This window comes from Rousettus aegyptiacus, unplaced genomic scaffold, assembly GCF_014176215.1.
Source record: "Rousettus aegyptiacus isolate mRouAeg1 unplaced genomic scaffold, mRouAeg1.p scaffold_m13_p_14, whole genome shotgun sequence".
Lineage (NCBI taxonomy): Eukaryota > Metazoa > Chordata > Mammalia > Chiroptera > Pteropodidae > Rousettus > Rousettus aegyptiacus.
The window spans coordinates 47645838-47671624 of NW_023416289.1; the positions used below are offsets into that span (position 1 = coordinate 47645838).

The window sequence follows — 25787 nt, forward strand, 5'->3', positions numbered from 1 at the left end:
GATTGCTAACAACCCATTCCCTACACCTGTGGAAGGGGAAATTGGAACCACAGTGTCTTTAAGTGGTGCCCTACACAAAATAAAAACATTCTTTCCCTGTGGCTGAAGGCTGGGAAATGCCAGCAGGCCTTTCAGCCTACATACTCTTCCCATTCCCCTTCTTCACTGTATGTCCATATCAAGGGAAATAAATGGGTAAACAAAGTCTTTAAAGTGTAACACACGGGAACTAAAGAATGATACATATGCTGAATTCCCTGAACACTTGGGCCCCTCTCTGCCTCTAAGAGGAGATCAGGCTCTGTGGAGTGTAACCCTTTTTCTAATAAACTTTCCTTTTGCCTCTAACTTTGGTGTGTATGTTGAATTCTTTCTACACTCTCTGCAAAAGGACACTCTTCTCTTGGTGTAGGATTTGGTCTCCTCCCACTTGGGGAAATTTTCCCTGTCCTGCATCACTTAGGTGCTTTCCAAAATTTATATCTCATGAACATAAACTCAGGTGTGCTTGAAAGGAGTTTGTTATGAATGTCAAGACAACTTTGTTACTCTTATCACTTAGGAAGTTTCAAAGGCTTTAGGAGCTCTATGCCAGAAATGAAGACGAAGACCAAATAAACATATTTCTTGTTGTAAATCACAATATCTGTTAAAAGCAAGAAAAGTGGCTACTGAGGTAACACCCTTGGATGCATGCATTTGCGTCATTTCACGACGCTAGGTTTATTGAGTGGAACATTCTCAGAATAACCAACTGAGTACCCACACAGGTTAACACGCAACACATAGAGAGAGGAAGTGGAGTCTTATGGGTGAAAGTCCTTAGCATCTCCAAGGCAAGCTCTGTTCACTGGAGACACAGATGGCTGTCCATTGGTCCCAAGCCAGCACCTACGTGGGTCAGAAGTTGTCTTTGGCTCTCAGCATGCCGTCAGTGATGCTCCTGGTCAGGCTTGAGCATCGTGTAAGGTGTTCAGCTTCTATAGACCTTACAAGGTGGGATCCTCATGCTTATCGGCCTCTGCAAGTGGGGGCTGTTTCCATGGTTTTGGGTGTTCCAGTCACACCCTACGAATGTTCCCCTTATATGCAAGTTGACATCACTGGCATGGTGCCCATGAAATCCGTTTTGTAAAGTCCGAAAAGTCCTCATTTCCTTAAGCTCTATACAATATCACAGATAAAAATGATATAAAAGAGAGAAGGTGACTATGCCCAGGAATGGGAAGGTGACATGTAGTGTTGTGTATTACAGTAAGGCAGTCCTGCCTGATAAGCAAGGAATTGAGCCATGTAGGTATATTTGGAATAAACACTGGGCAGGAGAAACAGCTGGTTTGGGTACACATAGCCCTCACATGATTCAACAGCAGTGAGGGGCCTGGGACTCAAGTCCAGTTGGCCATTTATCTGCTTTGATTGCTGCAGACACACTCAGGGGATGTGGGTAAGAAAACTTAGATCTGTTCTTGGAGCCTGCAAATCTCTACCTTGGTGGGCTTAGGCTTGGAACCAAGGAGAACTTCATACAACTCTAGTTGTCCTAGTGTGGTCCCTGAACCTTCACTACCGGCGTCACCTGGAGACTCATTGGAAATGCACCTTCTCAATTCTGAATGCAGATCTACTTAATCAGGCACTCGGGATCGGGCCCTACAATCTCTGTCCGAAAAGTTTCCAGGTGATTTAATACACATTCAAGAACATTCCATCTTTCTGTTCTGATTCCTGTGTATGAGGTACTTCATTTCCGATGATTAAGTGGAAATCATGTATATATTTACATGGATATATTTATATGATTTTTGTACTGAGGTCACATAAAGGTATCAGTGTATATTTGTACCCCAACATTTAAAAATTACACAAAATGTCAAAGTTTTTATTTTTTGTTAAAGGGATACTATACTACATAGATTTATAAAATAGATATAAATGGTCTCTAATCACTCTAGCTCCTGGAGAAAAACAAAATTTGTAGTACAGGATTACCCTTTTTGAATTGCTTGCACATATGTGTATTATTCTGTGTGCACATATGTGTGTTCAAATATGTGCACACAGAATAATAAGTTGTTTTCCTTAGTACAAATCAAAGATAAATTTCCTCACTTAATATATCTTTGGCAACATACAGTTACTTCTTTATTTTGCACCTAATACCTCCTTATCTCCTCCACATTTTGTGTACTTACGGTTGTCTCTTTGTTAAGACCGTTTAGTTTTTGTTGCGTGCACATTGCGGTCTGGCCTGTTGCCCTCCAGGAGACAGCCCTGCCGTCCCAGTGCTTCTTGGTCCCCTCATGGCACCTTCTCCCATGCCACCGGAAGCGCCCTGGATTCCTCTGGAACCTTTCCTTGCTGGTCAGGCTGCTCTGGACGGTTCATAGGAATGAAGATCAAGATCAAGCCATGTCTCCTGAAGATCAAGAGGCTGGTGATGCTGTACCTGTCCCTGAGGACCAGAACAGTCCTATCCTGCTGCCTGGAGTCAGGTCTGGCTTTGGTGCTCACCACAGTGTCCAGGGGAGCAGCAGCATCCCAGCCATGTCCTACCCTGCAGACCCATCCCTGAGACAGTCCCGACAAAGTGGATTGGCATTTCTCAGGTGCCACATCTGGAGTGTCAGCCTTTGAAGGGAGAAGTGTGAACTCGACCTCTGGGTTCAGCTGTGTGGATATCGCCTCTAGAGAAGCAAGCTGGGATTCAGTGGCTGGTGGCACGTGTGTACCTGACCTCTGATGTGAGAGGGAAGGTCTCCACCTCTGTGGGGAGAAGGATCAAGAGAGCTTACAGTGGAGTCACTTGTGCTAAGCCTACACCAGCAGAGTAACACTGTATACCTAAGCTAACTGCAGTTTCGGCCTCTCCCAAGAATGTGACCTTTAACCAGTCAACCTGGAGTTACCTTGTCAGCACTAGTTAGGGGACCCACCCGAGAGACCCCTCCTCGTCCCCTTAGGAGACCTTGCCTGAAACAATACATTCTTTGCTAATAACTGTCTTTTCCTGCCCCCTTCCTAACTTTAAAAACCTTCCATTTTGCATGGCCTTTTGGAACTTTTCTGTTTGCTAGATGGGATGCTGCCTGATTCATGAGTCACTGAATAAAGCCAATCTTCATTGGCTTTAAACTTGCTCAAATAAATTTTGTAATTTAACAGCCTACAGCTTCAGATGCTCCCCACTCAGCCTCCAAGAGTCCCCCGAGAGGACTCCACTGCAGGACTTCCTTTCGTTTCCTTGGCTCGTCCCTGGCCCTCTTCTTGCTGTGCCCTCATATGGCCTTTTCTCCCTGTAGGCTTATCCCTGGTATCTAATCCTCTTTTTATAAGAGAACCAGTCCTAATAGAATAGGGCCCCATCCTTACTACCTCGTTTAAACTTAATTACTCCTTTAAAGGCTCTATCTCCAAATACACTCACTTGAGGGTTAAGGCTTCAACATATGAAAAGTAGCATGTTAATACTAGTGGTAAGTATAGGCAAAGGAGTTAAGTTAGAAGGCTAACAGGCAAAGAACATTTAACTACTTGAAAAAGTATCCTCCCCTTGGCCACAAGAATTTCTAAAAGTGAATTTTATAAAAAAAAGTTTAGAAGCTGCCAACTGCATACTGTAAATGCATTATTTCTAAGAGCTATTTAAAACAAAAAGCTTTCAATTAAAACATTTAAAAGTGCTGAAATGTAGAGTTCAATGAATTGAATACTTACACTTTTTTTCAGCTGATTATTTTTCCCACCTGATTAAACCTTCACACACCCATCATCTCCCCTCTGACAAATGACAAAGAAAGCCTTCACCTACTTTCTCTGCTTTGCTCACCACTCACCCCATCACACACTACACTACGAAAGGTTTCATCTTCCTTCAGTTCTTCAAATTCCATATTTGCCTCTCCAATTCAGAGAAGTCCCAGGTCTCCTCCCCCTCCCCCACTGAAATGTTGTTTTTCCACTTTGCTTTCAAATTGAAATAAATCTTATAGGGTCAGCATAAATTCCAAATCCAAACTGGTTTTCGACCCTAACCTCCTAAACACTGAACATTGTGTGAAAGGATTTCAATCTGAAATGGAACCGGCAGATATGAAAATGGAAAATCTCAGACATGGCCCCTCAGAAGGGAACTTAAAAACCGAGGGGCTCATTTCCCATAAATGCCAAATTTACAGAAGACTGAAACTTACCTCCTGACCAATGAACACCCGCCCAAAACCTCCCATCCTCAAGCCAACAAACTTTCTGCGTGGCCTCCAGCTGGACTCTCCCCTTTTTGCACTCATTCCCCATAAATACAGCCTGCCTCAAACCTTCAATGGACTTGCCTGTTGGCATGAATTGCAATTCATCTGCTATTCCTAAATAAACACAATTTCTGGCAATTTGAGTTTCCTGAGTTTGCCTCTTTCTTTAGGTTGACAATTCCCAATATTATTATGAAATTCCCGGAATATCTCTAGTGATTAACATTATTCAACTTATGAAAATTATTTTTTAGGAATTTTGAGTCATGTTCTTGTTTCGAACAATAAGTAGAGTCATTAACATTGTTATTCAATTTTGGATCGAAATGTCCCAGAAAAAAGCATGTAAAATGTGAGTCTACGCATATATAAAGTTTTAAATAAATGGTAGGATGTTCCAGAGGAAACTTATAGCCCAGAAATGACACCTGGAACATTCGTTTTTCTTACTCAAAAAGCAAAACGGAACTGAGAGAACTGGCTGTCACTGCCAATGAGCATGGAGAGATGAACGTTGGGGAGCCTGGGCCCATCTGCGCTGAGGGGTCTGTCAGACCATGGCACGGGTTCACGGTCAGGATTATGCAAAAATATTAAGCAGAAGGGAGAGAGAGTAAAAGGAGATAGACATATTCCCCAGGATAAAAACTGTGCTCAGGACTGTGGTCTCTTGGGAAAGTCTAGGGGAAAGCCTGCGGTGAATGTATTGGATTCTCAGCTTGTGCCTAAGTAGGACAAGGACCGGGGTAGGGGGGAGCTACTGGGCCAATCATGAAGCCAGATCACATGTCAATAAAGGATGACAGGACTGTAGATCTTTCTGGAATGTCTGAAAAACAGTATCCGTGAATTCTTTTCTGTACTGTTTTTCCTTTCTTGGTCCAGTTCATTCACAGCAATAAAGTTATTTAGCAAGACCTGCAGCATCCAGCAGAGAAAAGAGAAAAATTAACTGCATTTTGGGCATACCATTCTGAGTTCCATCCACCTCTAAATACTGACGCAAAGCTTAATGGCCATAAAGTCACTCGTTCTGCCTGCTCTATGAAAATAAAGGACATGTTTTTACTCAATTCACTTAGAACATATTTCTTTCCAAAGCTGTTATCTTAGAGAAGACAGAAAGACTTGGCAAAAACAAGTTGTTGTACCAAATCTTTTGACAGAGAATTTACCCTTTATCACTAGTCTCTCAATCTTTTTTATAAATGATAACACCTAAAAATATTATGCTTCAAAGTTCCAGCCAGTAAATTTTGTGCATGAACCATTTCTCATTCACACCTGAGATAATAGAAAATACATATATTGGTGTCTGCCCCAAGTTCCTGACAGAGTTCCTAAAACCCTTGGGAATTCCTAAACGCTAAAAGCACTCAGAACACCGTTTTCCTAATGCTTTATATTTGATCCCCACCCCCGAAGTTCCGGATGCAGAGTTCCTAAATGCCCTGAAAGTTCCTGGGAGATAAGAGTGTTTTTGTTCTAATGAGATTAACTCTGGGTGGCTCCTGGAAAAGTGCTGGTCACCAGAAAGACAAAGCCAGGATCACAAGCTCAAAATTTTCAGCACCTCCCTCCATTCTTCAGAGAGTAGAGAGGGCTAGAAATGGAGTTAATAATTGATCATACATATTTATTGACACCTCCATTAAAAAAAAACAATACTATGGGGCTTAAGGGGTCAGATATACCCTAACCCCTTCTCGCAAAAGTGAGGCTAACGGTAAATGCAGATACAGTTCCTAGTGGTAAAAATAGCCCAGAGTTTTGCACCTAAATGATTTTTAGAGATGATTTTTAAAAATAATTTTAATTACATACAATATTATATGTTTCAAGTATACACCACAGGGGTTAGAAATTATATAACTTATGAAGTGATCCATCTGACACCATACATGGTTATTATGATATTATTTACTATATTCGCTATGCTGTGCTTTACTTCCCTGTGACTGTTTTGTAACTGGCAAGCTATACATCTTAATCCCATCCCCTTTTTGAACTACCTTCCAAACACTCCTCTTGGTACAGACACAGTGACACTGGAAAAGACATGGCTCTAGAATGAGTTCAGGGCTACAGGTGGCATTTTCATCACTTGACAGGCTTGAATTAAGAGGACAGAATGGAGGAGGAGGCTGTGGGTCCCCTGCATGGAGGGGAGGCGGGCCTTCAGGCAATGAGACAGAGATCCTGCGAATCTCAAGTATCCCATTCAAATATAAGGTTCCAGGGTTCACGTCTAGCTGTCCCCTCTTCTGCAGAGTGAATGTCAGACCCATGTACCTATAAAACTTAATGATTCAAAATGAGGCGTCGCATTCACCACGGAAGATAGTTAAGAGCGTTTCACCTAAATCGCTGGTAAAGGTGGACAGACCCAGGCCCAAATCAACTGGAGATCCTGAGGGCCCAGAGCTAGGCACAAAGGGGAGGATATCCAAATGCAGCTGCGGCTCAAATAAAGTTCCCGGAGGAAAACACTGGAGACGCGCAGAAGACAGTACATGCCCTGGGACATCACTGGAATAAAAAGAGATGACCATGATAACAACTCCAACAACGGAAACGGCAGCATCAGCAGCTGAGCCTACCTAATTAGTCCTCGCTGGCCACCAGCCCCAGGATGAGGGCTCCACGCACCATGGTAACAGAATTGTCCCCAGCTCTGGGGCCAGACTTCTGGGTTTGAATCCAGCCTCTTGAATCTAAATCTGACACTTGTCTGTTGTGTGACCTTGGGCAACCCACTCCAGCTTTCTGATCCTCCATTTCCCCAGCAATCCAGTAATGGTAACTAGTCCCCAGGGTGTTGTGAGAATTAGAGAAAATACTCAGAAGCAAAGCCCAGAACCCTGGCATTGGTAAGTGGTTGCACCGTATCATTCCCTTCGTTGAACCTGTCGGGGCCAAGGTTAAGTGCCTTCATCACTCGCATGTCGGTCAGGAAAGTGAGTGTTGGGGAGTGCTGGAGTTGTCCAGAGATCTCCTGGTGGGCACTCCACACTGAGACCTCAGTGTCCTGAAGCTACCTCCTCAATGTGGTGAGTCTGTGTGGACTGCAGCGTATCAGGGGGTTGTGAGAAGCCCCATTTTTTTTTATAGATACTCGGGGCAGAAGGTCCCAAGAGCGTTGGGACTGGGGATAGCATCCACAGGTGCTTTCACCAGTGACAATTGGTGATACGGCCACTGCACAGGGAAAGGGCGTGTCAGCTCCTCCAAAGGCCCAGTGTGGGGCTGCTCTCTATTCTCATTTTACACAGAATGAAACTGAGGCCCAAAGAGGGTGGACCTGTCACCTGTCATCATGTCAATGGTTAGAGATCTAGAATTGACCCCTGGAGTACATGGCTCAGGATTTGGGGAGGCCAATCACTGACGTCCCTTTGGTTCCGGCATGGCTCTGGCTCCCAACCAATACATGTCCATCCTCGGAGCACCTGGTGGACCCTGGCATCCTGCTCCAGCTTGACCTTCAGATAACAGGCCAGAAAACAGAGGACACTACAAAGTAGGCTTTATTATATTGAACTTACAAAGGGCATGAAGTATTCATCAGGCAGATTAATCTTTAAACTGAAAGACCAAAGCCTCATTCCACTGCGTACACCATAAAAATAAGAAAAATTAGGAAATAATTTTCAAGTATTGAAAACAGTTATTCCATAAAGCAAGAGTCAAGGAGTAAGAGTGGTCAAAACTGCAACACACATCTTTGTTGTTTCACTGTCCTACACGATAAAGAGAAATAGTCAAACCTCATAGAAGAATAGCTAAATCATATAAGCACACTTTTACTAATGCGTTTTTCTAAAAAATTATCTATGAGAAATACACATCTGCAAAAATGTTCATCAGGAATCCTTAAAAAAATTAAATATCCACACACCCGTCACTAAGACAGTGCATTCTAAGAAACTGACAAAAGATTTTTTAAAAATTAGAAAAAAAGACATGTCCACAAATAGTCAAATGGAAAACTAATAGCAGTATTTCCAAAGGTAATATTACTCAGCAAAAAAGTATTTAAAAAAGATGAGGTGTTCATATAATATCACTGATGAATCTCAAAGTAGTAATGAAACAAAAAATACACCAGGGGGGAAAAAAAAGTAAACATTGCATGATTCCAATCCTATAAATGCTAAATGTGGCAGAAGTATGGATTTTAAGTAAAGTGAATCAGCGGTAATTTGGAGAAAGGGACGAGAAGGAAACAAAAATTCTATAATTAGGTATACGTTCAGGAGCAGATATGGTCATTAGTCTGACTCAGATCATTGTTTCGCAGGTTCACATCTACATCAAAACTCACAGAATGGTATGCTTTCAGTATGAGCAGTTTACTTCCCTATAAATTATACATTAATAAAGCTGTAAAAAATGCTCTATGTTTAACAAAATATGTACATCCCACTCTTAAGAAGAAATGTTTCTGAACACTATATTGACCCCACCAGCTCTCTCCTCATGACTTCTGGGGATCGGTCTAGCCTTAGAAACCGATATTGCTGAGCAATGAAGGATGTTTCCAGCCTGGTCAACAAAAATACCCAATGGGTTGCAAAAGCCACCACCTGGGAGTACAGGTCCATCCTTTTACTACATTTGTGCTCTCACCTCTGCAGTAATGGCCTCGAGTAGAACACCATCGAGCAACTACAGGACTTCACAAACAGGTCAGTGGGAGAACAGAGGTAAGCTCTCTGAGCACACTGGGACCATGCCCAATGCCCACAGTGCGGGCTACCAAACGGAAGAGGTAAAATGCCTGTGGCTGTGTGACCTGGCAGTGACATAAATCTGGCAAGAGACCTGGGCAGGTGAGAAACAGCAACAGCATACATGCTTTAAAATAACAAACTCATAAGAGTTCTCTCCACTGTGAACGTTTCTGTAAAACTCAACTGATACATATAAAACCACAGAGTTTGCTTCAGTGTCATTACACTGGACAAGACAGCCGCACAGTTCCTAAGTCTAAGCACTTACACTGTGTGGAATTTCCAAATTCAAGAGGACATAGATATAGGGCTAAACAATATTTCACATTCACTACGTGCTTAAAGCCTTTAACCACTGTGAACTCTCTGATGATGAGGAAATCTATAGCTACTGGGAAAAAATTTCCCCCACATACTGCACTAATGAGGCATTATCCAGTGTCAACGCTCTAAAGACAATGAAAGGCACATCTACAGGTATAAGATTTGCCACATTCACTGTACATTAAGTCCTTTCTCCAGTGTGAACTCTCTGATGACTACGCAGGGATGTACTACTGGTAAAAGACTTCCCACAATCACTGCACCCATAAGGCCTTTCTCCAGTGTGAACTCTCTGATGACGACGCAAAGATGTTCCACTGGTAAAAGACTTCCCACAATCACTACACCCATAAGGACTTTCTCCGGTGTGAAGTCTCTGATGACTACGCAAGGATCTTCCACTGGTAAAAGACTTCCCACAATCACTGCACCCATAAGGCTTTTCTCCAGTGTGAACTCTCTGATGAGAACGGAGGGAACGACCATCGGTAAAAGATTTCCCACATACACTGCATTCATAAGGCCTTTCGCCAGTGTGAACTCTCTGATGATAATGAAGGACAGTGCGACGAATAAAAGATTTCCCACATTCAGTACACTTAAAAGGCCTTTCTCCTGTGTGAATTCTCTGGTGTATATTGAGGTGATTTCTTTGTCTAAAGGATTTCCCACATTCACTACATTCATAAGGCCTTTCATGTATGTGAACTCTCTGATGAGAATGGAGGGAACGACTATCAATAAAAGATTTCCCACATTCACTGCACTCATAAGGCCTTTCTCCAGTGTGAACTCTCTGATGAGAACGGAGGGAACGACTATCGATAAAAGATTTCCCACATTCACTGCACTCATAAGGCCTTTCTCCAGTGTGAACTCTCTGATGAGAACGGAGGGAACGACTATTAATATAAGATTTCCCACACTCACTGCACTCATAAGGCCTTTCTCCAGTGTGAACTCTCTGATGATAATGAAGGAGAGTGCTACAAATAAAAGATTTCCCACATTCAGCACACTTATAAGGCCTTTCTCCTGTGTGAACTCTCCGGTGCATATTGAGGTGATTTCTTTCCCTAAAAGATTTCCCACACTCACTGCATTCATAAGGCCTTTCCCCAGTGTGAACTCTACGGTGTCGAATGAGTATTGGTCCATTGGTAAAAGATTTTCCACATTCACCACACTCATAAGGTTTTTCTCCCGAATGAACTCTCTGATGATAACAGAGGGCAGAACCAGACGTAAAAGATTTCCCACATTCACTACATTCGAAAGGCCTTTCTCCAGTGTGAATTCTCTGGTGTTTAGAGAGGTAAGACATGTGGCTAAAGGACTTCCCACATTCACTGCACTTGTAAGGCCTTTCTCCTGTGTGAACCCCTCGATGTATAATGAGATGATTTAATTGGGTAAAAGATTTCCCGCAATCACTACACTCATAAGGCCTTTCTCCTGTGTGAACTCTCTGATGATAACGAAGGCCAGAGCTAGAGGTAAAAGATTTTCCACATTCACTACATTTATAAGGCCTTTCTCCCGTGTGAACCCGCTTGTGTTCAGTTAAGTGAGATCTTCGTCTAAAGAATTTCCCACATTCAGTGCACTCATAACTCATTTCTTTAGTATAGACTGTCTGTTGTTGAATAAGCACAGAGCTACTGCTAAAAGATTGCGCACATTCACGGCATACGTAACACTTTTCTCCAGTGTGACTTCTCTGAGAATAAACGAGGACAAATTTTCGGTTAAAAGATTTCCCACATTTCTCACACTTGTACTGCCTTGCCCTGGTATGACTTCTTTGGAGATGACTAAGGTTTGAGCTTCCTCTAAGGGACTTTCCACAGTCGTCACACACATGAAGCCTGTCATCAGTGTGGACTCTCTGGTAAACAAGAAATGAGGATTTGTACATGAATGTCTTCCCACATTCGTGGCACACAAAACACTGGCTTTCATTGTGGATACCTGGGTCTTGAACAAGTATGTGTTTGGGGCTGAAAACTCTCTTGCATTCTTCCCAAGTGTTGTGACTTTTTATACTTTGTAAAGTCACCTCAGACTTGGAGATTTTGTTTAGCTGCTCTGTGGTATGACTGGCCTGTTGTTGGAGAGGTCCTGCAGTGGTTGGGAAGTCCTTCCCAACCTTGGTGCAGACTGAGGGCTTCCCAGACACATGTAAATTGCCGCTCATCACAAACGAAGCTCTGACCACATTACTTACAAACAGTTTTTTCCCCACTTGCTGCTCCTGGTGCTGCTGACAATTTGCACTGAAATAAAATTGTTTCTCACACGCTCCACACCTCAACAGTTTCTGGCTGTTTTGTGTTCCCTGGTGCTCAGGCAAGTGCAAAATGTCTCTTAAGACTGGACCACACATTTCACAGGGGTGGGTCTTCTGGGAAGATGAAGGTTCCTTTGGAGTCCCGGCCTGTGACACTCCTACAGAAATGCTCGAATCAATGGCTGCCTCCACATCCTCTGCTCCACAGCAGCAACCTGAACACAAAGAAATGCTGGTGAAGTACATGCTGACTTTATTGGAAAGGGACAACTCAACAACAAATGTGCAACTGAACCAAAACAGAGCAGAGGTAACTATGCTTATGTCAGATAAAATAAGACTTTGGGTCAAAAACTGTCACTAGAGACAAAGAATGTTATTAGGTAATGATAGAGCCGCCAATTCATCGAGAGGATATAATAATTATAGCTACATATGAACCCAATATCGAGCTACTAAATATATTAAGGAAGTACTTTCAGATCTGAAGGCAGAAATAGGCAGCAATGCAATAATAATGGGAGACTTCAGTACTCCTCTTTGAACAATGGATTTTCCAAAAATATCAATCAGAGAATATTGGACTTGAACTGCACTTAAGAGCAAATCAACCTGACACATATATGCAGAAGATGTAATCCAACTGTAGCAGACTACAATTTCTTCTCAAGTGCACATGGAATATATGATAAAATAGATCATGTGTTAGGTCATGAAACAAGTCTTAACGAAGTGAAGAAGACTGAAGTCATATCAAGCAGCTTTTACAACTGCAACGTTATGAAACTAGAAGTCATTCAGAGGAAAAAAGCTGGAAAAATTACAAACGTGAAATTTAAATAACCCACTCCATCAATGGGTCAAAGAAGTCAAAAACTATATTCAAACAAATGAAAATGAAAACATAACACACCTCACAGAATGAGGGAGAAACCATGAGAGGAAGGTCTACAGTGATAAATGCCTACATTAAGAAAGATCTCGAAGTGGGCGGAAACATGGCAGAGTGAAAGACTCCCAGATCTTTCCCCTTGAAACAACAATAAGTTGAACATTTAAACTTTAATAAAAAACACCTAAACTGCACATCAGCATGTCCGAGCGTGGGATCTGCACATAAGAAGTATCACAGGTCAGAAGCCTGGGTGTTGGGGGGCGGACTGGGAGTAATAAAGAAACTGTCTTTCGCTGCTGCCGGAGCTTCCTGGGAAGGAAGGGGAGGGGTGAAGGTGCGGAGACTTCCCTGAACAGCCCTACCTGGAACTGCAGTGAGCACCCCACAGCAAGCAGCAGGGCCCAGTCATCAAGGCAGAAAACAGAGACACGGGACAGGACAGCAGAAAAACAACAGTTGATTTTTACCAGCCCTGGTTGCAAAACGAGGCTAAGGTGCTGCCCTCAACTCCACGCCAACAGGGCCCCACCCCCATGCCCTCCAAGACCTATTACCTCAGAGCCCCAGGGGAATCTGAGCAAACACTATCGAAACTGTTGCTAACACTGACACGGACTGAAACTGTGAGTAGCGACTGGGATTAAATATCTACAAAAAAATTAAAAATACATTTTTAGGGTTTATATAAAGCAGGGATCCAAGAGGCTCAGATGCCACCTAATGGAAACCAAAAGAAAAATACCTTCTTTGAAGCAGGCTAAAGAGAGATCTTTATATAATAAATCTTTCTGGAAAAATAACAGCATACACTTCCATTAATGCCCAGGTGGAGAAACAATCCATTAAACACCATGAACAACCAAGGTGAGCAGGCATCTCGGAAATAAAGAGAAAAATCTCCAGAAAATAAGCTTAGAGACATAGAAATATGGGACTTAAATGACAGAGAACTCATGGTGGTACTTCTGAAGAAACTCAATAAGATCCAAAACAAATCATAACAATATTTAGGAATTGAAAAAACAACTATATGAGCAGAGGAAGGAGACTGAAACCCTCGAGAAGAACAGAATAGATATTCTGGAGATGAAGAACGCACTGCAAGAGTTGAAAAATGAAATAGCAAGCTTGGGAAATAGAGTATACCAAATGGAGGAAAGGACCAGTGATATTGAAGACAAAAATCTAGAAATAAATCAGAAGGAAGAAGAGAGAAACCAAAGAATGAAAAACAATGAAAGAGAAATATAAGAACTAGCGGATACAATCAGGAGAGGAAACGTAAGAATAATGGGCATTATCGAAGGCAAGGAAAAGGAGAAGGGACTAGAAAGCATTTTCAGACAAATAGTGGACAAGAATTTCCCAAATCTATGGAATAAACTGGAGCTTGGAATTCAGGAAGTCAACAGAACATCCAATTATCTCAACCCAAAAAGGTCTTTACCAAAACACATTGTATTAAAGTTATCAAAAATCAACGACAAAGGTAGAATTCTCAAGGCAGCCAAGGAGAAGAAAACAGTAACTTATAAAGGAAAACCCATTAGATTATCATTGGACTTCTCAGCACAGACCTTATAAGTCAGAAAGGAACGGAATCAAATATTTAAACTATTAAGTGAAAGAAACTATCAGCCTAGAATAATGTATCCAGCTAAACTCTCCTTTAGATATGAAGGAGAAATTAAGACCTTCCAGATACACAAAAATTGAGGGAATTCTCCACTACAAGGCCTGCACTACAGGAAATACTGAAAGGAGTCAGCTCACCTAAAACAAAATAACAACAACAACAAAAATACATAATTAGGAGTGAAGTGACTATCCGGCAAATAGAAGCAGAAGAGTGCAACCCTTACTAAGAACAGGGCATTATAGCTTAAATAATAAGAAGGGAATTGTTATAACAAGATATTAATAAATGTTCAGCATACATAGGGACAAACTAAGATAATGACTAAAAAGGGGAGGATTCTAAGATCCAAATTCACAAAGGGGAATGGAGATAAAGCACGCACTGAAGAAAATGGATGATTGTATATACATAACTATCCTTTACATATTTATAATGGTAACCACACACCAAGACTCAGAACTGAAGTATATAACATAAAGCAGAAAGAACCAGAAGCAAAATCCACAAATGCCAACCAAAATAAATAAAACGAACACATGGACAAGAAAACAATGAAAACACTGAGCTACCAGAAAGCAAAAGATAAAATGGCTATAAGAAGACCTCATATTTCAATAATCATCCTAAATGTAAATGAACTGAACTCACCAATAAAAAGGCACAGAGTTGTTGAATGGATCCAAAAAGAAAACCCAAACATGTGCCGCCAGGAGACATATCTCAGCTCCAAAGACAAATAGAGACTCAAAGTGAAAGGGTGGAAAATGATGTTTCAAGCAAATGGCATTCAGAGAAAAGTGGGAGTAGCAATACAAATATCAGACGAACTAGACTTCAAAAAAAAAAAAAGGTAAAGAAAGATACTGAGGAACACTTCATAATGATAAAGAAAATCATGACCAAGAAGAAATAACACTTATTAATATCTACGCTCCCACTCTGGGAACACCAAAATATGTAAAGCAATTACTAACAGAAATAAAGGGAGAAATAGACCAAAACACTATCATAGCAGGGGACCTAAACACCTCACTGTCGGATATGGACAGATCATCCAAACAGAAAATCAATAAGAAATAGCATCCTTAAATAACACATTAGACCAACTAGACATAATTGACATTTACAGAGCCTTCCAATCCAAAACAGCTGTTTATACATTCTTCTATAGTGCACATGGAACATTCCCAAGAATCGACTACATACTGGGAAACAGAGATAGCCTCAACAAATATATAAGAGGATTGAAACCATACCAACTATATTCTCCGATCATGATTCTTTGAAACTAGAGATCAACTCCAAAAAGAAAGCAGGAAGAACAACAAATACATGGAGATTAAACAACATGCTACTGAAGAATAACTGGGTCAGAGAAGAAATAAAAAGAGAGATCAAGAGATATATAGAAACAAATTAAAATGATAGCACAACATATCAAAACTTTTGGGACATGCCAAAGGTGGTCATAAGATGAACGTTCATAATATTACTCTGATACCAAAACCTGGTAAGGATAACACACACAAAAAAGAAAACTATAGGCCAATATCTCTCATGAACACAGATGCAAAAGTCCTAAATTATATATTAGTGAACCAAATACAGCAACATATTAAAAAAATTATACACCACGATCAAGCTGGCTTCATCCCAGGGGCCCAAGAATGGTTCAACATACGCAAATCGATTAGTGTGATACAACACATAAACAAATTAAAAAATAAGAATCATATGATCATGTCATTAGATGTAGAAAAAGCCTTCAACAAGACACAGCATCCATTTATGATCAAAACTCTTAATATAATAAAGGCCAACTATAACAAACCTCAGCCAACATTATACTGAATTGTGAAAAACTAAAAACCTTCAATCTAAGATCAGGAACTATTGCCCCTGTTATTCAATATAACATTGGAGGTCCGTCCTAGCGAGTGCAATCAGGCAAGAGAAAGATATAAGAGGCATCCAAATAGGAAATGAAGTAGTCGAACTGTCACTATTTGCAGATAACATGATTCTCTATATAGAAAACCCTAAAAACTCCACAAGAACAATACTAGAAACAATAAGCAAATACAGCAAAGTTTCTGGATACAAAATCGACATTCAAAAATCCATAGCTTTCCTATATTCTAACAACAAAGTGTCAGAAAAAGAAGTGGAAAAAATAATTTCTTTTGCAATTGCCACAAAGAGAATAAAATACCTAGGAATAAGTTTTAAAAACATGTGAAGGACCTATATATATATATAAAAAAACCTACCAGACCCTATTAAAGGAAACAGAATATACAAAGAAATGGAAAGATATTCCGTGTTCTTGGGTTGGAAGAATCAACATAGTTAAAATGACCATATTACCTAAAGCATACAGATTTAATGCCTTCCCCATCAAAATTCCATCAGCACTTTTTAAAGAAATAGAACAAAAAATCATCAGATTTGTATGGAACGACAAAAGACCCCAAATTGCCAAAGCAATCCTAAGAAAAAAGAATGAAGCTAGAGGCATCACTCTGCCCAACTTCAAATTATACTACAAAGAGCTAGTAATCAAAACGGTATGGGATTGGCAGAAAAACACAAACGGACCAGTGGAACAGACTCGAGAGTCCAGAAGTAAACCCATATTTATATAGACAAATAATTTTCGACAAAAAAGCCAAAAACATATAGTGGAGAAAGGAAAGCCTCTTCAATAAATAGTGCTAAGAAAACTGGAAAGCCACCTGCAAAAGAATGAAACTAGACTGCTGTCTATCACTACACACCAAAATTAACTCAAAATAGATTAAGGATTTGAATATAAAATCTGAAACAATAAAATGCATAGAAGAAAACATAGGAATGAACTCAAGGACCTTGGACTTAAACAGGATTTTATGAATTTGACTTCAAGGGCAAGGGAAGTAAAAGCAAAAATAAATGAATGGGACTACATCACAGGAAAAAGCTTCTGCTCAGCAAAGAAACCGTCAACAAGGTGAAGAGACAGCCCTCTGAATGGAAAAATATATTTGCAAGCAATGCCTCCAATAAGGGCCTAATATCCAAAACATACACAGAACTCATACAACTCAATAACAAAAAACAAATGATCCAATCAAAAATGGATAGAGGATCTGAAGAGACATAATAATAGCCAACAAATATATGAAAAGATGCTCAACACCGCTAGCTATTAGGGAAATGCAAACCGAAACCACAATGAGATACCATCTCACACCTGTTAGAATAGCCATAATCACCAGGACAAGTAATAACAAATGATGGAGAGGATGTGGAGAAATAAAAACCCTCATACACTGCTGGTGGGACTGAAGTTGGTACAGTCACTATGGAAAACAGTATGGAGGTTGCTCAAAAACTAAGAATTGATCTACCATATGATCCAGCAATCCCTCTACTAGATATTTACCCTAAAAACTTGAAAATTCATATCCATAAAGATATTTGCCCACCAACGTTCATAGCAGCATTATTCACAGTGGCCAGGAAATGGAAGTGTCCTACGATAGATGACTGACTAAAGAAGCTGTGGTACATATATACAACGGACTACTACTTAGCCATAAGAGATTAAATACTGCTATTTGCGATAACATGGATGGACCTGGAGATAATCATGCTAAGCAAAATAACTGAGACAGAAAAAGTTGAAAAGCACATATAACACTTACATGTGGGATATAAACCTAAAAGCAACGGAGGAAAAGGACACACAAACAGAGACTCATGGGCATGGACTACAGACTAGTGGTTACCAGAGGGTAGGGGGTGTGGTAGGAGAGGGGCAGTAGATGGAGTAAAGTCAGTCAAATATAGGGGGGTAGGGAGAGGCCGAAGTGTGTAAAGTGGATCAAATATATGGTAACTGAAGGATACTTGACTTTGAGTGTTAAACACACAATGGAATATATAGATATCAAATTTTAATGTATACCTGAAAATTATATAATTATATTAAACAATGTTAACCCGATAAACTCAATTAAAAAAAAAATTATACACCACTTAAAACAAAAAAAGAAAGATTTCAAGCATTCGCCCTTTATACTTCAGGGTATGAGAAAAATTAAGATCAAAGTATGAAGAAGGTAGCAAAACAAAGTTCAGAGCATAAATAATTAAAAAAGAAACAAGAAAGACAAGAGATCAATGAAACTAAGAGTTTATTTTTTGAAAAGAAAAAAAATTGACAGTTAGCTAGACTCACAAGAAATGACTCAAAATCAGAAGTGAAAAAGGAGATATCACAACTGTTATCAGAGTAATAACAATTAATCAGAAGAGGCTAGTATGAACAATTAAATTCCACCAGATAGGATAATTAGAAGAAATGAATAAATTCGTAGAAACATACAAAGTATCAAAAACTGATCAGAAAGAAATAGAAAATCTGAAGAGACCATAACTGGTAGGATACCAAATCAGTAATCAAAAATTTCCCAACAGAGAAAAACCCAAGACCGCATAGAATTCCTGCGAATTCAACAAAACATTTAAAGAGCTAACATCGAGCCTTTTCAAAATCTTCCCAAAAGATGAAGAGGCAACACTTTCCAATTCATTTTATGAGGACGGCATTACTCTGATATTAAAGTCATATCAAAAAAATACCAGAGAAGAAACTTACAGGCCAATATCCCTGACGAACACAGATGTAAAAATCCTCAACAAAATACCTGTACACCAAATCCAACAGCACATTCAAAGGGTCAGACACCACAACAAAATAGGATTTATCCCAGGAATGATGGTAAAATGCGTACAAATCAACGAACATGATACAGCACATTAACAGAATGAAGGATCAAAATCATATAACCATGTCAACAGATGTAGAAAAACCATTTTTAAAAAATCGATATTCTTGGATGATAAAAACCCTCAATATATTAGGTATAGAAGGAATGAAACAACATATCTGACAAATCCAAAGCTAACATCATACTCAATGAGCAAAACATAAACATTTTTCCTATAACATCAGGAACAAGCAAGCATGCCCACTTGCTACACTTTGATTCATCATAGTACTAGAAGTCCTAGACTAGAGCAGTTAAGGAAAACAAGAAATAAAGAGCATCCAAATCAGAATGGAAGAAGTAAAACTGTCTGTTTGCAGATGACATCATCTTACTTATATAAAACACTAGACTCCACCAAAACATTGTTAGAACTAATCAATAAATTCAATACAGTTGCAGGATTTACAAAAATCCATATACAAAACTCAGTTGTGTCTATATACAGTAATAATAAAGTATCCAAAATGAAAATAAGAAAATAATGCCACTTGTAACATCATCAAAAAGTCTACTAGGAATAAATTTAACATAGGAGGTGAAAGATCTGTATTCTGAAAATGAGAAACTGTGATGAAATTGAAGAAGGCACAAATAAATGGAAATATATCAAGTGTTCTTGGATTGGAAGTATGAATATTGTTATAAAGTCCATTTTACCTAGAATAACATACGGATTCTATGCAACTCATATCAAAATTCCTATGACACTTTTCACAAATACAGAAAAATCAATCCTAAAATTTGCATAGAACCACACACACACAAAATCAGTGGCCAAAGCAATCTTGCAAAAAAAGAAAAAAGCTAGAGGCATTCTACCTCCTGATTTCAAAATATTAAAAAGCTATAAGTAGCCAAACACTGTGGTATCGGCATAAAAATAAGACTCATGGAACAGAAGAGGGCGCGCAGATAGATTGGGGCCCCAGGAACATGTAATGGGGAAATGGAAGTCTCTTCATTGACCAGTGATGGGAAAACTGGATATTTATGGGCCAAATAAAGTGTAACTGGACCCCTGTCTTACACAACTCACAGAAATGAAATGGAACTTGAATGTAAAAATAAATGTACGACCTGAAATTGTAAGACTTTTAGAAGAAAATAGGGAAAAAGTCCTTTATCATCGGAGTGGGGAATGAGTTTTTGGATATGATGCCAACAGCACAGACAAAAAAAAGCAAAAAATAAACAACTGGGACTACACCGAACCAAAAAACTTCAGCACAGCAAAAAGAAGCAATCAGCAAAATAAAAAGTCAATCTAAGGAATAGATATATCTGAAAAGGGACTAATATTCAGAATATATAAAGAACTTGCACAACTCAACAAGAAAAAAATCTAATTCAAAATGGGCAAAGGACCTAAATACACATTTATCCAAGACACATAAATGGCCAAGAGATTTATGAAAATGTGGTCAACATCACTAACATCGGAAAACTACAGATTCAAAATAAAATGAGATATCACCTCACAACATTTAGGATAGCTATTATCAAAACAACAAAAGAAACAAGTGTAAGCCAGGATATAAAGAAAAAGAGACCGTCGTACCTCATTTGTAGCAATTTGCGCCCCGTTTGTAGGAATGTAATTCAGTACACTAATTAGGGACCTTAACTGAAGTTCGTCAAAACTTTAAAAATAGAAACACCATATAATCTGACAATCCTGCTTCTGTGTATACCATATCCAAAAGAAATAACATCCTTACCTTAAAGAGATATTTGTGTCCCCATGTTTCATGCAGCATTATTCACAAGAGCCAAGGTACAGAAACAACCTAAGAATCTGTCTATAGACGAATAGGTAAGTAAAGTTTGGCACAGAGACACAATAGAGTATCACTCAGCAAGGAGAAAGAAAATCATGCAATTTTGACAACACCGATGAACCTGGAGGGCATAGGGCAAAGTGAAATAAGGCAGACAGAGAAAGACAAATACTGTATAGTATCACTTATATGGGGAATCTTAAGAAAAAAGAAAATTGAACCAGGCAAACAAGCAGAATGCCAGGGGTAGCGGTTCAAGGAAGTGGAGACACCAGCCAGTTATAAGATTAAGTTCTGAGTATCTAATGTAAAACATGGTGCTTACACTTAAAAATGCTGCATTGTTTACTCAAATTTGTTAAGACAATGGCTATTAAGCATCCTCTCATACATGAAAAAATAAATACAGTCATCCCCACTTACCCAAGGACATGTTCCAAAACCCCCAGCGGATGCGGAAAACTCGGGACTATCCAAGCCTCCATGTGAGGTGCAGGGTGTGCTAATTAACTTGACTGTACTAATCATTTTACAATGTACATGTATATCAAATCATAACATTATGCATTTTAAATATGTACACATTTATGCCAATTATATCTCAAGTAGGCTAGAAAAAAAAAAAAAGGAAATCTAAACACAAATAGAACCCTACGGGACAGTCCTGGAAAACAGACAGTGGTCTGATAAGTAATGACTTTGAGTGCCTGCGCTTCTGGTGCAGGCAGAAACCAGGAAATGTCAGACAAAGACACAAAACCTGGGTCCTAGAAGTGTCATCTATCTGGACACAGAAACAAAGCCAGGGAGACTCGACCTCGCGACCTCCTGGGTGAGCGCTCAGTGTAGCAGTTCTTGGGGCTGCAGGAGAAGACAGGGCACTGAAGACAAACCAGGCCCCCTCCAGGACAGAGGACAGCAAGTACTCACACACCTGGGGAAGCAAGCAGTGCCCACGGCCCAGGGAGCGGACAGCACGCCCCTGGAAAATTAGAAGAAAGGAGAAAACGAAAATGCAAAGCCGGATCCAGGTCACAGGGGAGGGAGAGGGCCTTACCTTGAGAGGACACGAGCGCAAAGTTCTCCAGCATCACAGCGAGGTACAGGCGTCTCTGTGCCTCATCCAGCAGGCGCCATTCCTCCCGTGAGAAGCACACGGCCACATCCGCAAAGGTCACAGCCACCTGTCAGGATTCACACCGATGAAGCCAGGAGTAGCCCAGCCCTGGGAACCCATGACACAACTCTTCCCATGGCTTCCCCATGTCCACCCACTCACAGCTCCCCGCTTGCAGGGAACACCCAGCCCCGGCGCCCGGCCCGCCCGCTGTCTCCTGCCGCCCCGTTCCCCACGGGGTCAGCTCTCAGCAAAAAGAGGCAGTGGGGAGGGGTGGCAGAAAAGTGCCATCTAAGCTCTGGACCAGGCCTGCAGAACCCCATCCTTCCTGCCAAGCAAATCCCCTGGGGTCTCCCACATCCTGTCTCCAAGACACCGCCATACGTGGGCTCCTGCTGCACCCAGAAGTCCCCACGCCAGGGCCGGGGGACCATCAGCTCGCCTTTCCTGTCCTGCGCTCAGCATCACCCGCACCCACCATCGCTCCTCTCTCTCACCTGGTCTGCAGGGCCCTGTGACCCCTGTCCAATGCTGCAGAAAAAAAACACCCTAGACCATGTCACCACTGCCACCAAAACCTTTATCTCCCCTTGACAACATCCGCGGCTGCCCCGCCCCCCCGCCCCAGTCCACACAGGAGCCGCCCGTTGAAACATCTTCACCTTGGACCCTTCCCCAGATTACCAGACCTGTGTGTCCAGCTGGCCCCATGACCCTCCACTCATTCAACTCAGAAACGGCTCAGACTCTGACTAGGGCCAAACAAACTTCGTATATTCCAAAGGAAAATTAACCTCACTTCCTATCACTTCAGTGGCTCAGACTAAAAGCTCTAGGTTGTCCTCAACTCCTCCTTTATCCCCCTCCCCTACAACATCCAACTATCTATATGGCCTTCTTTAAAAATGAGCCCTGCACCCCAGCAATACTGTCCATCCACCCTCATCTGGGTTAGAGAAGCCACCTCCTCCCGGCTTCCTTACCTGCTCCTTGTGGTCTGTCCTCCCAGAGGGGACAGACAGACCTATCGAGGTGGAGGAGACCAGCCCCCGTTAGATGCCCATTTAGATGCCCAAATTATCAGTTGACCACTTCACGGCCTGATGACTGGACACGTGCTCTTCGTTCCCAACAGAATAGAGAGACCCAGGGTGCCAGGTCCCAGACATGTCGAGAACCATTTCGAATACTGTCCTCTGGCCCTCCACTTACCTTCCTCACCTCTTTACACTGGTTGCCAGGAACGGGAGCACGATCCTGCGACCCGTGCACATACTCAGGACAGAGGGCGCCGGGGTATCACCAGAGTCCCCGCATCCAATGGAGAGAAAAATACCCAGAGGGTCTCCAGACACCATGGGGTGGTGTCCGCACCAAAAAGGCTCTGGGACACCCTGCCTTTCCTTGTGTCGACTCCCGAAGTGAGGTCTCGAGCCTCAAAAACTATAGGGAGAGGAAGGCCACCGCCCGGGGTTCCACGCGTGAGTCCCTGATGAATGTCCGCCCAGCCACGGAATAGGGGACCCGACTCTCTCTGCGCCTCTGTCCTCCGCGCTGCCTCTTACCAACTCTAAGAACTGGGACAAGGACGCGACTCCCAGCGACTCACATGCCTCATCACACCCCGTATAGCCGCCTCCTCTCGGAGCACTCGGAGAGCTTCGGGGACCTAACACGGCTCGTGCGCCGCTGCTGCTCACAGCCCTGCGCGGCCCCCAGAGGCCTGGACGCCGGGGCGCGACCCCGCCTCACTGTCCCCGCAGACCTAAGACGGACCCCGGGTTCCCGAGGCCTCCACGTCCGGCCGCCCCACCTCTTCACACCTCCGGCCCTCCTGCCTGCGACGTTCGCCCTCACTCCGCCACCCCGGATGTAGCCCGCCGGCTCCTCGCCGGCTCCTCACCGGCCCCGGTTCCAGAGCCCGGCCAGCAGGACGCGAGCGGCGCCGCATGCTGGGCTTTAGGGTTCGGGGCGCAGGGCGGGGAAGCCGGAGGATGCGCACTCACCCGAGCGGGAATTGTCGGCGCGGCCGCAGCCATCGATCACTGGGGGCGAGGCGGAAAGGGCACGAGACAACGCAGTCCCTGTCCCGGCCCTGCAGCGGGTCACCCGAGAGGCGTCGCCGAGCCTCGGTCCCACGTCCAAATGGCGGGGACCACGACTTTGTAGCAACTTCTCGGTCCCCGCTGCTAGATCTCGAGACAGCGCTCGCTCAGCCTCTGACGGGATGAAAGGACGCCGAGAGACACAAAAACCGCCACCCGGAGGAGCCGGAAGTCCTGCCCCGCGGGCGCGCACGCCGACGCCTCGTCCTGGCCTGCTATCCGCTGGCATCGCGCTATCTCGCGCAAGGTTACTTGGGGCCTGTAGTTCTGAGCTGAGACGCACGGCGCTTCAGATAGAGAATGCTGAGATACGCGGAGGGGAGGCGGAGCGGTGCACAGAAACGTGGATACATTTTTGTCTTTTCTATATGCATGATAAAACCGATTCTTTTTGTTTAGAAAGTTTGGGGTAGATTTGTATGCATATGCATACAATAAATGAACACTGACATTTCCTCTTTCTCTTAGTCATCTACCCAACCTTTGCAATACAGGTGTTAAGTTCTGTCATCAAATGCGTGCCCTTCCAGAAATCTTTGTTAGCAAACATTTGTGCCACTGCCTGTACTTTATTAAGGCTGATGTTACATAAACTGTAAGCATAACCGATCATTTATTGTTAATTAATACTTATTGACTATTAATGGAAACAAGTAAAATATTACTAGGTATTTGAAGTAACTGATGCTATCATGAATCCTGATCTGAATTCTCTGGGACCATGTAAATTTTCGTGTTGTTGTTTTTTTTAAATTGCCGTTAACATAAATGTGGCTAAAATAACCCGTGTGCTAGGTGTGTATTTTACATAGCTATGAACAGATACCTCACCAAAGATGACATAGAGCAAACAAGCATATGTAAAAATGCTCACCACTTTTATTAGGAATTTCAAATTGAAATTTATTATCACTACCTATTAGAAATGGTCAAATATCCAGAACACTGACATCATCAAATGCTGCCAAAAACATGGAGCAACAGAAACTCTCATTCACTGCTGGAGGGATGCACAATGGTAAAGCTGCTTTGGAGGATGGTTTGACATTTTCGTCCAAAACTAATTATACTGTTATCATACAATCAGTATTTCGCTTCTTGATATTTACCCAAAGTTAGTGAAAATTTATGTCCACACAAAAACCTGCAGATGTATAGCTGAAACCGTGCTCGCTTTGGCAGCACATATACTAAAATTGTACAGCTGAAACCTATTGGATTGTGTTAACCAATGTAACTATAATTAATTAATTAAAATTAAGAAATAAAAATAAAAACCTGCAGATAGACATTTATAGCAACTTTATTCTTAACTGCCAATTCTAGGAAGTAACCAAGAAGCAACTGTGGCACATCCAGACAATGGAATAAAATTAGCATTAAAAAGAAGTGAGTTCTCAAAATCATGAAAATACATGTAGGAATCCTGAATGCATATTAGTGAAACAAGCCGATCTTAGAATGGTACATAATATATGATGATTCAAATATATGACATGTGGAAACAACCAAACTATCTATTGTGAGAGACGCCTGCAGTCCTGGCAGGATGCTTGGTGCTTGGAGCAACAAGGTCATCAGAAGCAGGTGTGAACTTGCAGCAAGAACACATTTCAGGGAGGGGGCACAGGCCTGACCAATTCTGAGACTTCTTGCTCTAGGGATGAGAAAAGGATACTTTAGAAGATAAGAAAAAGATACTCGAGAAGAAATAGCTGAAAACATGGTGGTGGCCTTGAGGCTGAATCTGGGAATTGGCTGTAGCTTGTGTTTACTTACATGATAGTAACTATTAATAAATTTCAAGGCCAGCATTATAAGACAGAATAAAAAGCCATG

The 25787-nt window shown here is 41.8% G+C and overlaps 1 protein-coding gene across 1 annotated transcript; it reads right to left on the reverse strand.

Moving 5' to 3' along the window:
• Positions 1 to 690: 690 nt before the first annotated feature.
• Positions 691 to 24133, reverse strand: LOC107500395 (zinc finger protein 814-like). The gene is made up of 3 exons (XM_016125535.2): positions 23850 to 24133; positions 21784 to 21910; positions 691 to 11812 (listed from the first exon to the last, which is right to left on the reverse strand). Exons 1-3 carry the CDS (start codon positions 23880 to 23882, stop codon positions 9489 to 9491), a joined length of 2484 nt encoding a protein of 827 aa, XP_015981021.2. The 5' UTR covers positions 23883 to 24133; the 3' UTR covers positions 691 to 9488.
• Positions 24134 to 25787: the final 1654 nt, after the last annotated feature.

Excerpts from the sequence above, each read along its gene's own strand:
- LOC107500395 (XM_016125535.2), bottom strand. The coding sequence starts at position 23,882 with ATGGCTGCGGCCGCGCCGACAATTCCCGCTCGG. Across the intron at positions 21,911-23,849 it reads CGCCGACAATTCCCGCTCGG|GTGGCTGTGACCTTTGCGGA; the intron begins GTGAGTGCGCAT and ends GAATCCTGACAG. Across the intron at positions 11,813-21,783 it reads TGCGCTCGTGTCCTCTCAAG|GTTGCTGCTGTGGAGCAGAG; the intron begins GTAAGGCCCTCT and ends CTTTGTGTTCAG.